Raw genomic sequence first — 14,192 nt, forward strand, 5'->3', positions numbered from 1 at the left:
GCAGCAAGGTTTTCCCCGACCGGCCAGGCAAACCTTAGCAGTTCCTTCGTGCTGCTGCTGACACACCATCACTGGAAGCATAAAAAGAAGTGAAGGTGTCGGGGCTCACTATGTCGTCGGGAAGGACAGTAAAACTAAGCCAAGAAAATGATAACTAAACATTAATTTGTTTCGCGTGGCCAACCTCGTGGTCAGGGCCTTCGGGTATAGATTTTACATTCAGATTGCAAACTGTGACATTGTAGGCGAAGTTCATCAGAATCATCCGAGTGAGCTTGGCTGCTTTCGAAAATGATTCATGCGTCGAAAATGTTCCATTTCTGGCCGATCTACAAAAACGTGCGCCAAGGGAACATTGCTCTCGACTCGACCAGTACCGCTTCGAGGCAATTTACTGGACCGTGAAACCAGGAAGAACCGACTGTCTGTGCCAAGCATCAGCCAATCCAGCACCGTACACACGATCGGTGGTTGCCTCGACGACCAAGACGGCGCTCTGACTTAACGGCAAAGCAGACTCGGGCGTGTGTGATTGCGAGCGACAAGAGCTGGCCGGAGTGGCTGTGGCCATTGGCCGTTAAACTCGTTCAAGGTCAAGCTGCGTTGCGGCAGACGTCACTCGGAGGACACGCAGCTAGCAGCACACACGAGGGCGCGAGGTTTGTTGTGGAGCATTTCTTCTCGCGGCGATGCGAACGGAATGGCATGCAGTCTCAGCGGCGGCATGATGGTGCACGAGGCCGTCGATGCGAAAACGACACCGCTTGACCATTTCCGTCTCGTTGTGCAACCGAAACCCTGCCCACGTTGTGTCTCGCTCTAGTTCGACCGTATGTCGACTCGGTACACATGACTCGGATTGGGGCAGCACACTTGGATGCATTTTAATCGTGCATCCACAAATCTACTCGCCGTCGCCGCCGCCGCCGCCTGCTGCCGGTTAAATCCCATTTCACCTGGTTTCGAAAATTCTGCCCCGATGGTGAGATGTCCACATAAGAGACACCCGGGTTGTTGGCGGGTGGCTTTGTTTACAAAGGCAAACAGCGGGCGAGCCATTTTATTTTCGTCCACTGCTATGCACTTCTGCAGTGTGCGAAACGAACGGCATGCTCCGGTCGCCCCCCCGCGGGGAAAGAGATGGACACAGTTTCGTGTATCCTGCTGACATCATCCATCGTCATCCGGATTGCGCGCGCTGCCGAGCCCCGGGTTGATGCATTTTTTAAAAGTAAGTACACCCGCCGCCGCTCGGTTGGAGCGAAATGGATCGTTAACCAAGCTGGCGATGGTCAACCGTTTTTTTCTTCTGCTGCTTCGGTCGGTCCCTTGGCCCGGTGGCCGTTTGGTGACTGTTTGTCTGAGCAACCCTTGGACGAAAATACCGCAGCATCGATTGTTGTGTTATGTGTTCTCGGAAATGGATTTGCTTTTGTCAGCCAGCTTTGTGTGCGTCAAACGGAGAGTCTAGCATTTCACAGCTTGATAACATCGATCAAAAGTTCCTCGTGGCCAGACGGAAACGATTTTAAGAAAATCGATTATTGTTACATAAATCATCGGCCCCTGGCAAAACGGGCAATGGCAAACGGCACTTGCACATGGAGTCACAGAGGGAGCAAGGGAGAACTTTCTTCGATCGATCGAGGCAGGATTTCTTTTATGCTAATCGCTATTAGCCGTTAGGAAGAACTTACCTTCAGACGGAACGAAATTCTCCCGGCACCGGGGATGAATACCGGTCCCAGTTCTGTGAATCGCGAGGCAGTGAACTCATTTTATGGCTTTCGTCGGATGGGTTCGCTTCGTTTACTGACCGCTGGCGGCACAGAATTTACGATCCGATGAAAGCCAAAAACCGCAACCGGACACCACCAGAACTAAGGAACACACCGCGGATGCAAAACATTTCCACCAACTTTCTCGCAAGCGCACCACGCACGCACACGCGCGGCATTTATTGCCAAAAACGCCGCAATTTCGTCGAATTCGTTCACCCCGTTCACCACACACACATACCCGTGCGATTGCTCCTTCTGACAGCCGAAATTGGCTCGCGTTCTCGCGGACGCACACTCGCACGCGGGAAGTTGATTCCTTTTGGCCCACACATACACACGAAAACAGACTTCCCGGCGGATCACAGGAGACGCAGGAACACTGGCAACAAAACAATCAGCGGCTGCCCCGCGAGTAACAAGATACCCCTTTTGCTGGGCCGTCGGAGAATCGCGCCACTGTTTTCATCACTCAGCGAAAGCGCCGAAGACCGAATCCGCGACGCGTTCCTTTTTTTATTTATAACGATTCGCACTTTTCACCACCATCGTTCGCCCCGTCGCTCGCGGGATTCGGTCAAACGTTTCCGGCAACCGAACCCATCGAAACCGTACGATATTCTGCGTCCGTCGAAAGATGGCCGGTGTACAACGAGAGTGGACAACGACGACGACGTCGAAATGGTTACGAAATAGGGTAAAGCACGAAAAATAAACTGAAACACACACGCGAGCTGCGTTCTTCGGAGCCTGCTTCGCACTTTGGCCGATAAAACGGACTGAGGGTAACTGTCAAAAACGCTCAAAACGGTAACGCGCGTTGCGTTCGGGAAAGGAAGAAATTCTTATTTTCTTAAAATAAAAGCACCTCGCTGCCGAGTGCTGGACACTAATACTAGAAACACAATTGCCGCAGCTCGCGCGTAGGGTGAACGAAAAGAGCCCTCACACTGCCGCACCGAACACTTTCGCTCCGTGCAACGTAAATCAGAGCTCCGCCAACACCGAACCTCGCGAAATGACTGACCATTGTGTATTTTCAATTAGGACACCGTCCGCGCGAACGCCGCTCTGTGCCTCACAAACACACACACACGCGAACACGCGCTGCCAGGAGTAGCTCTCGGACAAGCGGACGCCCAGTCATTCACAGATTTAGTGCACCGTATACTAGCCAGTCCCGGCGAACGTTTCCTGCGTTACCGAATCGGGCTGAGTAGACCCGTCAATGCCTCATTGATGCTGTGCGCTGGAAATAGAACTGATTTGCAAAGGATTACCAATTGAATAAGCGAACGGAGGATTCGCTCCCTTGGCCAGCTGTCAAAACATCGCGCAATGGACGGCGCACGTACAAACGTGCACACACACAAGCACGCGCACTTTATGAATTTCAAAGCGCGTGTGTGTTGGTGGTTCAATTGTGTTCGAGCCGCGCATGCGCAATTGTTCCGGTAGGCCGCAAAGTAGCGCGTTTTCGGTGCGGCGTGTTGACGTTGGACGTCAGGCGCAATAAAAAAACAAGGTTGAAAACTCCCGGCCGTTTGCCAGGTGCAAATTGTGTGTTAAATAAGATACGCCACCAAACCGCCGGCATCGGTTATAGATTTGTGGACCGCTCGACGCCCGCAATTAACAGGTACACATGCTGAAGGAAGCGTGTTAAACGCTTTTAATTGAAACGGCTTTTCGGTTGCCAGGCTACATAATTTAATTGGTCGATTGTGAAACGTGCAAAATGTGTGTCGATAATTAAAACACTAAATGGCTTTCGATTACAAATCACTCGTATCTTTATTTTTGTCGCCAGTATCGATCAATGGCTTTTATTTTTTAGAGTCACAGACAGTGATTGTGCGAGATAAAACGAAAATGTTTTCGGTCGAAGATAGTTGCGCTTTGCGCACCTCCTCATCGCCTTTCGGTGGCTACAAAAAGGAACAATTCGGAAAGGAAACAAAAAAATCATAAATAACAAAACTGATTTGATAAAACATAGAAAAAAAGGCACAAGAGTTGATAGGATAGAGAAACAAGAGGTTGATAGATGATAGAGTGCGTCTCCGGTAAACCCCGGTGACTGGCCGCTGTGTATTAACGAACCATTTCATCCGTTTCACTTTTGCTTTTACTTTTAGCTAGTGGCTGCGCTTTCGTTGGCGCTTTCTTTCCGTAGAACATGTCGGCAAAGAGACCCGAAAACACGAACCCGGCGCCGACCCATTGGCGACCGGACAGCGAGTTGCCGAAGAACAGCACCGAGAACAGGACGGTGAAGAATTTGCGCGTCGTCGTTACAACCGAACAGGCAAGCGCACCGAACGATGCAACCATCATGAAGATGAACAGCTGACCGAGTGCTCCGGTCAGTGCCAGCATCGAGATGTAGGTAAACAGCTGCGGGTGGCGCATGACGAACAGGACGAATCGATGGCCTTCGCCTGTGACCAGCAACCCGAACGAAACCATCAGCGAGCTCCACCCGTTCATCGCAAGCATCATGTACTGGGCCGAGGGGGAACTGTGGGCTCGCATACGCTCCTGGATGGCCCCCGTCAGTCCGTCCATGGAGAGGCTGAGAACTAGCAACAGTTGGCCGAGCCCCTCGTGCTCGAGCACTGCTCCGCTGTTGGTCTTTCCATCTTTAAACATAAACATCACCACTCCGACGACGATCAGGAGCACAAACAGGTACTTTTGCAGCGTATAACTCTTGCGGCCAACCAGCACTCCGAGTAGCATAACCGGTATCGGCTTGGCTGACTTGGCGACCACCTGCATCGGGTAGGCTACCCATTGTAGCGCCATGTTTGAGCTCAACATAGCCAACACATACGTTAGCGCGCTACTCGCGTAGTACACCTTCGGTGTAGTATCAACCGGCTGTGGCCTCACCATCAGCAATGCTACGGGAAACAATTGAACCAATCCGTGGTTAAGTAAATTCTAACGATCGTTACAGGGACACCTACCTTTAGCGAACAACGTATTGCACACGCACTGCACCCCGACAAGGGCCAACATGAAGGTGTACCGTTCGCCCTTCGAGCCATCGTCCTGCAACTCATCACCGTACCGACCTCGTGTAATCTTCTCCTGGAGGATAGCGAAGTAAAAGTAGCACACAAATATGCCGACTGCGGCGATGATGAATTTCTTCGTGTCTGTCATGATGGGGTGCAGATTGTGGCGAACGGTGCGTTCCTGCGCGGCGAACCAAGAGAATGGAATGGATTTTAAGGCGAAACTTTCAGCGAACACGAACCGAGGCTCATGCTGCCGCAACTATACTCCGGAGGGCTTGGTTTGTGTGTTGAGAATTGGCAAAAGAACACGTCAAGCAATTCGATGACAACGTACACAAAACAATGTGCATCATCAAATTGCATTGCACGAAACGAAGGGGAAACACGCATTTTGACAGCTCCGAACATATGATTAGCGGAGACACCAACCGCTGACTAGCTTGATGAGAAAACACTAATAGAATATTTTCTTGAAATGTATGAAAAATCGGGGACAAATAAATGTGAGGTTTGAAGGATGTGCTGAAATTGGAAGAGTTTTGATTAAAAAGAAAAGCACAAGAGCACTATCACTATGCATTTAATCACTATCAAAAGTAGCTCTGTCCGCAGGCAAGTCCAGACTTTTAATGGAATCCTTCTTCAAGCGAAGCACATCAACTACTGAGTTTAACGGCCACAATCTAAGAGACGGGTAGCGCAATGCTCGCAACTGTGCTTCTAAATTTCTGCTTGTGCTGGCAAAGCGTAATGTGATCATCTAAGCACCTAAGCATTGTTCATACACCCCACTGGCCACGCAGTTCATTAGACTAATCTCCTTCTGATGCAAAAATGTGCTGAGTCTCGTTGTTAATGGTTCGTTTTTTTACACCGGCTGGTGAGCCGCTTTTCATTCTCTCGCTAAACCGCTGACGGTTTCCATTTGCATCCATGCTTACCGTTCCGAAAATTGTCCACCGTCAAAACAGATTCCGATAAAGATCACGGAATCGTCCGTAAAGTCGCATGCGTGACTATCATTGCACCGATATCGCGCTTCACCTAGGGACATAATAAACTACGTAACCGCAACGCGACAACCCTCGACACGTCCTAGAAAGTTCCTGGAGGGCAGCTGTGTCCGTTGGCGGAAAATTAAGTTATTATTGTTTCTCCGGTGCGCTCGTGGTTCGATGATGCACCAAGGATGCCGTTTCCGGTGGCGAACGGAAAGCACCGGATCTCGGTGGTGGCGATGGTGGTGGCCAAAACGCGAGGGGTGCCGTGTCGGATAATGAAAAGCGTAAGCGGTGCATGAACAGCAGCAGCGCATTACCACGTTTGACCCTCCCGTGCCATGTGAGATAATTATCAGACGATTAGTTGTTTATTCAGTTGTAAAAATTGTTTTCCCCCGTGCGGCGAAGGGAAAGCCCACGGTACAGATTTTCCGATCGGAAAGCGCGCCTCAACCTCAAGTGACTATTGATTTTGATACAGCTGATAAGAGACCTCTCGGGACGGGACGCTTTGGCCCTACTGTGGTCGGTTGAATGGAAAGCCGCGATGATGGGGCAGAAAACGATGCGTGTTTTATGCTTGAACTACGCACTGGTCCAGGGTTTGATGAGGTACAGTGCGGAGCATGCATAATGCACGGCGAAAAGTGTTGCGCCCTCCGGTGTCCCTCGGGTCGTCAGGGGGTGCCCGACGGCTTCACGCTGTCGGGCGCGAGGGTGGGCGATATTATGAAATATTATCGTCATTTGGTACCCGGTGTACCGCGGGGTATTCTCGCTCTGTGGCTATCTATCGGCGGTAATAAATGGTCTTGCATATGCCATATGGAATCGATTTTCCCACGCCCGCCAGTTGGCTGTTCCTTGTCAGAGCATCAAACAACAGATTCATCAACGATCCCCGTCGATCTCGTCCTTTGGTCGAAAACGTCCAAAATCATTGGTTCGTTGGTCCAAAATTCGTTGTTTGACCTTTTCATTTGGATTTTATTCAACATGTAAATAAATGTTTCTTATCATAATTCCTTGACTGTCCAAAATCCAATCCAAATCCTGTACTGATCCAAAAATAAATGCTCACCATCCTATAACATACTAAGTCTCGATCAAGGACTTGGGTCTGCGTGCATCTATTCAAGGACATGGTTGAAGGGTGAAATGCAACTTTAAACAATAAACTGTAATATGTTACTTAAGCGATCTTCCATTTAATTTAAACTATTTGCAATAAAAAATAGAGGGAACAGTTAAAAATATCAAAATACTATCCTCAAAATAACATCCTTTGTCTAGTTAGTGGCCAAATTTATTGTGGGACAAAATTCCGAAAATCGTATAAATTAGGCGAAGATTGAAAATTTTGTATTACAATCCTGAACATTCCAGCTTCAAAAACTGTGAATAAAGCGAAATAGTTTCAATAGTACAGTGAGCGCTCCAACATATGATACAACGAGAAGGACCCCCAAACAAGGATATGTAAAATGACAAACACAGGCCACCGACTGCACTGTCATTATCGTCCACCTGTGACCCCAGGTGCCGCGTAGCGTAGCATAACCTCTTCTAAAGTGAAACAATAAAACTGGTGCACCGACCAAGAAGGGCCCAAGCCGTCGGTGGTGGTAACTGTTTCCGGCTGTAAAACGCTTAATTACAACAGGAACTTTGACATCGATTATCGATATATGTGCACTTAACCTCGCACTACGCACGTGGTGTAAAACAGTGCTCCGTAGGGTGACCGAGGCAAGTCCCGTGCCACATGTGGCATAAGACTGATTCCGAGACCCAAAAGAAGGGAACCACGCATTCAAATAATAATAATTATCCTTTCTAACCAACTCTTTCCGGTGTGGCGTTGCTGGCGCTTGTTTCTAGAGCCATAAACCACGGAACATGTTTCTAATTACACGGGCAGAGGCTACTGAAATAGAACAACACAAAATTGCTATTGGTTCATTTTTCATTTCGAAACAACTTTTGGATCCAGGAAATAGTCCGCTGACACAAGATAAACGTTATATAAATAGAAACAGGAAAATGCGAACGAAATAACCAGAGTGATGTGCACCAACTGCCTGCGAGCAGGTGTTTGAAATGAATGTTGGCCTCTGGGGCGACGATTCGGTTGCACCTTGCCATCGGGCTGGCCCCCCCCGTACCGGAAGTAAACGAACGTCCCTTCTCTGTGCTAACAGCAAAAGGGTGTCATCCTCGATACGGCCATACGAAAAATGCTCGGTGTTTGCTGTCGGAAGAGCCATTTCTTGTATTGCTGCTCTTTAAATCTAGTGGCAGGGAATTCCTTTAAACTGCCTCCGCCCAGCCACTAGCACCGATGTCCTTAAATCGCTGTCCTTAACACCACAGGCGCCGTTAGACCACCTTCTTCCGGCACCCGAAGAAGAACGGAGCGCCACGGCCACCGCCACCGCCGGGCAGCTGTATTTACTTTCCCCTGATTGAGGGTTGATTGAGCTACAAATCGGTCCCGAGGGGTGCCCGTTTATGGTGTTCGAGTGTTTTCGGCAAACAGTAAATGAGAGCAACACACGGACGAAAAGAGCAGCACGCTGTCGGTGGGTGATGATGGGCAACCCCGCCGCAAGGGCTCGCGGCAAGAATGTTTGCAATTTGACGGAGGCGTACGGAAAGGCCACAGCAATGGTAAACCAAAAATATGCTGCTCAGAGGGCCAGAGGGTGCTACGGGGGTCAAGACCACAAACTGAGTCGTGTACTGCTGCGGGAGGTTATGTTTAATGGTGTTATGAAGGTGAGCAATTCAGGATGTGCTCAACCTAAACATTATTAAAACAGAAAATTTCATTGGCGTAATGGATCTCTTAATGGATTTATGAAATCTTCGAAACAAATATGGTTTTGATAAATGTGAAAGCAAAGGATTAACAACAACAAATTCTAATAAAATCTTAATCTAGTCGCAGTCAAAGCTGCCCAAATAACAGATTTAAAACATAAACTCAACATTACTAAATAACCAATTAATTCATTTTCGGTCAAGTACAGTTATGGGTTTCAATAGAACTCCATTGAAAGTGCAACCCAATGGAGCATTTAATATTAAGTTTTATTTTAGTGTTTTGTAATGCTTCAATTTCAAATAATCCAAAAGCATAATAAAGTTGTTACTCGCTTTTGTACACCTGTTGAAAATTGATTGTTTTCATGCATATATTATTGTTCAACATTCTGTTTGGGTGCATTTAAAGAGCACATAAATCACTTAAACGATGTGTGAAAATATGTGAAATATGTAGATCCTGTCTGGTCCGCGATTCGACAGATTCCATCGAATGTGTCCCTACGGCGCATGCAACGTTCGAGGCATTTTCTCTCCAACCAATAGACGCCATGGGCGTGGCTATCATCCTGCGCGGTGTCATTTTCCAGGTTTTCCCTTTCCCGCAGGGGTTTCCCTCCGTTAGGTACAGCACACAGCACGCTGAACCTCTTCACGCCCCAAGTACCGGGACACAACACCCTATTTGTTCACGAAAGTTCCCAGCTCTACTTGCCGACGGCAACGCCCGTTCCGGCCAGTCCACGGCAGGATCTCCTGGGACTAGCATCGTGAACCGGTCCCTTCCCGGGAAGTCCTTCCAAAGCCAGCGGAAGCTTTCGAAGGCTTCGGTGCGGCGCGGCGGAGCAAGGCTCGTTAAGTGACGGCACGTGACCCGAGCGTTGGTCGGTGTGTGTTTTTTGCCCCGATCGGAAGTGATTTTTGTGCAAACGTTGTTCCGGCCTTTCCGGCCAATTGTGTGGGCTAATTGTGTGTACTATAATGGGCTTATTACACCCGCCGTGTTTGTTCGCGGCCGACACGTGGCCACGGTGGGAACCGTGGACCCCGCACGGTGCCGGTTGCCCAAAGTGCCGTGTGTTTGATTAGATAATCGGCAAATGTGCTAACAAATTAATTAACCCATCCGAAGAGAGGGTTGTTTGTGGATGCAACAATGCGCAAAGTGCAGTATTTATTGTTAGTGTAAGCAGTGTGCGGCCTCCCGCCCGTTCTCTAGTCATACAGCTCTCTAGTCATACCAACCGTGGTCAACGGTTTAAAATTGTGAAAATGTTTTCGATGGATTCGTTCGACTTTGAGGCAGTGATGAGCCGGCACCTATTCGAGGGCCCGTCGGTACACCAGCAGCAACAGCCGTTGCACTTGCAGCACCCGGATGGTGATCACCATTTACATCACGCAAATGCACATCACCATCATCATCATCAGCAGTCGCAGCAGAACCATCATCAGCAGCACCATCCGCAGCATCATCAACAGCATCAGCAGCCGAGTCTTCAACATCTGCATCAGGCCAACAACGTAGACTCGACCACTTCGAACAGCTCGGACTTCTTCCTGGCCGACGACGAGAACACCACCGACAGTGAATCGTACTGTGGCTTCAACAGCGACCAGGAGAACAATGATTCGATCAAAGAGTACGGCCTCACTTCCTATTGTACCCTTGCCTCTGTATGTTGTGTGGCTTTATCAAAGTGAAGAATATTTTTGTATGAAAAAGAAAATAATAAAACTTAACCCAACTTAACCCATATTTAAATGTTTACATTAATATGTAATCAGTAATTAATAGAATCCATCGGGTGAGAATTTAATAGCTCATTCATAATTCAGTTCAATCTCAGTTCTGGCACTGCAGTTTCAATCCCCGTTTGTGGTTCTGCTGTCTACCATTTAAAAGCATTAAGTAGGCGACGAGTGATCGCCAAATTTAGATTTTTAATTCGAATCTAAACGTTCACACTTAACGACGGTTATTGCTTGTCTCATTTCAGTCTCTACGGAAACCGAACGTCGAAGTACCGGCGGCCCAAGTGCGCCTCACAGCAGGCTCAACAGCGCCAGGCGGCAAACTTACGAGAGCGCCGTCGGATGCAGAGCATCAACGAGGCGTTCGAGGGCTTACGGACCCACATTCCGACCCTGCCGTACGAAAAGCGGCTCAGCAAGGTGGACACGCTGAAGCTGGCGATCAGCTACATTTCGTTTTTGGGTGAGATGCTGCGCAAGGATAAGAACGGCAATGAGCCGGGCACGAACGGCGTCAAGCGCCATCCGGTGAAGGAGCCACCGAAGAAGTTCATCGTTCGCGGTAAGACCATCGTCCGTCGTTGACGTTTATATTCAAACTTCACGAGCTGATCACATGAATCGATCCCATGCGTGACCGTTTTTTTTTAAACAGCAGACAGCTAGTCAAATATTTTGTAATAAAATGATTGACTAGGGTCCAGGATCTGTGGCCGTTTTTTTATCGTTCCATCCCTCGGCTATCGAACGTGGTGCCGATAGGAACAGGATTTTTTGCCTAGACACTCTACATCCTAGGTGCCACCGGTGTCGGCCCATCTGTGTTGGCCTGTACCGGTGGTGGCCGGCTGTGTTTTGGTAGACACCAAATGTTCCGTAGCGAATGGACTTTGCCGACGATCATGGCCGCCGCATCGGTCGCTTCTTTCGATTGCATTCGTATTGAACGGCGCGCCAAACCCTTCGTGCGATCGTCCTAGCGATGAGCGATTGAGTCTCTAATGCCTGTAGAGCATCCGAAGCCCTAGCGTACCGGTTCCCCGGTACCGCACCGGAGCGCCGTAATGCGCCGGAAACCGTGACTGATTTAGTTATTGTGTCACGGTGTTTCACCGAATCGGGCACGGAATGGGGCACGGCTGGGCTGAGATGCGCCAGGCCAGGGTTGTTCCGAGACCGGGGTGACCGGGAAAGCCCCGGTTCCCGGGCCGATCCCCGGGCCACTGTGTGGTGAGGCATGAATAAATGAAAACACTTTTGGCAGTTTCTCGGTTGCCGGTTGAAAATTGAAATCATCGTCCATTTTGGCCCTCGGCACCGGAATCGACCGGGATGGGTTATGGCCGAGGGTACAGTTTTGGGGCGGCCAACAGATGGAAAGGAAACCGGACCGGAGGCTTTGAAGGGTTAGCGGAAAAAATGAAGCGAAATGAATGAAAGTAGAGACCACATTGTGATCAAATGAAATTTGTCATCTTCGATCATCGAATGCATATGCGGGTCACCTAAAATACGGCGCTGCTGCAGTGATAAAGGTTTAAGGCAATAAATTTTGATTTATTTTTTATCGCCTATTCAGAATGTTTATAACATATTTTACTTACGTTATTTTAGAAGCAAAATTCTTCTTTGAACTTGATGCTCTGGTTCATGTCTTCATCCAATATTTAACAAATGTTGAGATTGGCCATTTTATTTCGATACAGTTTATTAAGCAATCAAAGTATGTTAATTCATAAAGCAGTTTCAGTAACTTTCTTAGCAAATGTCGTGCCTCGAAAATGGTTAGCAATATCCATTATTCGGCTCCAAGATGGACCAAGCGAGGAATCATTCATCAGTATCGTATTGAACGGTGCATTAGGTTAAATACAAAATATTGAAAAAGCCAACAAATATGAGCGAAGCCAACTTTACCTCGAAGGCATTGTATTTTACATTCAAATAATTTTATTTCATGCTAATTTCTATTGTGAGGATGTTTCCATTGTGAGGATTGTGAAGATAATTTGGAATCCTCGAACGGTTCTGCCATTTCATTCAGTTTGTGGCCACGAATTTTAAGAAAAAGACTGTAGTTTGAACAGAATGATGATTCACATTTGCATCTTAATTGGAATAAAATATGTAAGCAACTTGAGAAGAGTTAGAAGAGTTGTTTGTTGAATACCTTTGCAAAATGGTGGACAAGGCAGACTTTACCTCTACCCCGCTACGACTGTACCATTCACAAACAAGTCCGCACCGTATTCGATCGATTTAATCCATTCAGTGCTGCAGAAATATGGCGCCGACCAGGGATTTCCTTTCAGCGCTCCAGCAGACCCGTGTCTCTGTCCAAATCCTCTCCAAAAAGGCATAGTCCGCAGGGCCACACCTGAACGCAGAGCATGAAATTCTCACGCCCTCCCCAGCCAGTAGGAGCGATTTATTATGTGTTCCACACGGAACCACATTCGTTTCAACGGCAGCTCACCGAAGCCCCTAGCCCGTTTTTGGGGGCCGTCCCTTGCGTGCTGGAAACGATTTTGCGCAATCGTCACCAACGCACTGTGGAGCGGAACTCCCTCATCCTTGTCCGGGCAAACCCGGAGATCGGAAGCTTTCCCGTACCGGGCCCGCTGAAAATGGTTGCTCTATTTCTTCGTCCCTAGGATGAGCCCTGGGAAATGCGAGCACATGTCTCTCGCGTTTATTATCTTTGTAAACAGTTTTCGAGCCCCGGACCAAGGGCGACTCCGGCCGACGAAAGGGCCCAAGGGGACTAAGGTGAACATGGGCAGGGTGATGGCCACGGCGGCACTTAAGCCCGACCGGCGAGCGGGTGTGGGGGTGATTTGTAAATACACTCAGCGTGCCAAAATTTGTAACTCAAATTCTCTCGTCTTCCTGCTTCCTGCGTCCGCGTTTGAATGCCACGCAAATGTTTGGACAGTTTCGCTTCCGGTTGATGGATGCTATTGCTTTAAATTTCCTTGTTTTCCCTTTTGTTCTTCTTTCAGGCGGCAGCGGCCAAACGCACTCCCTGTCCTGGCACCGGAAGGGCGACCGCAACGCGAACGGGCGCTACTTTGCGCGCATTTGGCGCCCGGAAGATCCGCGCAACAACCACCGGAACATCGCTGCCGGAGGTCCTTCGACGTACGCGTCCAACGGTGTCTGTTGAGCAGACGAACCGACGCGACTCTCTAGTCATATACCGCTAGTCACACCGAATGTGCAACCGAAAAAAAACGGAAAACTCTCTCTAGTCCTCTGTAGACCCCCTAGCGGGGCTGAACTGTGTGTTTCGAACAACCGATTGTAAATAAATCTATCATTATTATTTAAAAATATTTAAATCAAACACCAAAACGCCATTCGCCGTGTAAGGTCTGGCCTGTGCAACGGTTGCGAGTTGTTGTTTGCTGTCACCGGCAGCGAAGAGCATCCCTTTTTGACGGGATTTACAGGGGCCGCTCACTCGAGGAGGACCCGTAATCCTTTGACGGACGCGGTCTCCGCACCAACCAGTTCCGGTTCGATTTTTGAACGATCGTATGGTGTTTCTAAAACCGCGCTTCCTTTTCCTCTCTCTTTCTCTGCCCTTCTCTCCGGTTTCTATCGCTTCATTAAAATCATGTTCCGGACGAGTCCTTTGCAAATGACGGTATGTCCTTCGCTGCTGGGAGGGTGCCCAAGTTTGTTGTTTTAATGCACTGTGGAAGGTCCTTTTTTCTGTTCGCTGCGACAGAGGTCGTCGCATCAATTTGGTGTTATTTTGCGCATTGGTTTCCTGCCTAGAAACCGGAGGTTCGCTCGCCCGG

The 14,192-nt window shown here is 48.7% G+C and overlaps 2 protein-coding genes across 3 annotated transcripts; one reads left to right on the forward strand and one right to left on the reverse strand.

Annotated features, from left to right (window-relative positions):
* Positions 1-3,583: 3,583 nt before the first annotated feature.
* Positions 3,584-5,084, reverse strand: LOC128272490 (solute carrier family 35 member B1 homolog). Of its 2 annotated transcripts, XM_053010311.1 has the most exons (4): positions 5,044-5,079; positions 4,751-4,982; positions 3,882-4,684; positions 3,584-3,706 (listed from the first exon to the last, which is right to left on the reverse strand). In XM_053010311.1, exons 2-4 carry the CDS (start codon positions 4,947-4,949, stop codon positions 3,605-3,607), a joined length of 1,104 nt encoding a protein of 367 aa, XP_052866271.1. In that variant the 5' UTR covers positions 4,950-4,982; positions 5,044-5,079; the 3' UTR covers positions 3,584-3,604. The 2 variants fall into 2 exon arrangements, with proteins under 2 accessions (XP_052866271.1, XP_052866270.1); XM_053010310.1 differs by having other exon boundaries at positions 4,751-5,084.
* Positions 5,085-9,878: 4,794 nt separating this feature from the next.
* LOC128273581 (pancreas transcription factor 1 subunit alpha) lies at positions 9,879-13,604 on the forward strand. Its single transcript, XM_053011577.1, has 3 exons — positions 9,879-10,274; positions 10,632-10,948; positions 13,389-13,604. Exons 1-3 carry the CDS (start codon positions 9,904-9,906, stop codon positions 13,550-13,552), a joined length of 852 nt encoding a protein of 283 aa, XP_052867537.1. The 5' UTR covers positions 9,879-9,903; the 3' UTR covers positions 13,553-13,604.
* The last annotated feature ends 588 nt before the right edge of the window (positions 13,605-14,192 follow it).

The sequence above is a fragment of the Anopheles cruzii genome, chromosome 3, assembly GCF_943734635.1.
Source record: "Anopheles cruzii chromosome 3, idAnoCruzAS_RS32_06, whole genome shotgun sequence".
NCBI lineage: Eukaryota > Metazoa > Arthropoda > Insecta > Diptera > Culicidae > Anopheles > Anopheles cruzii.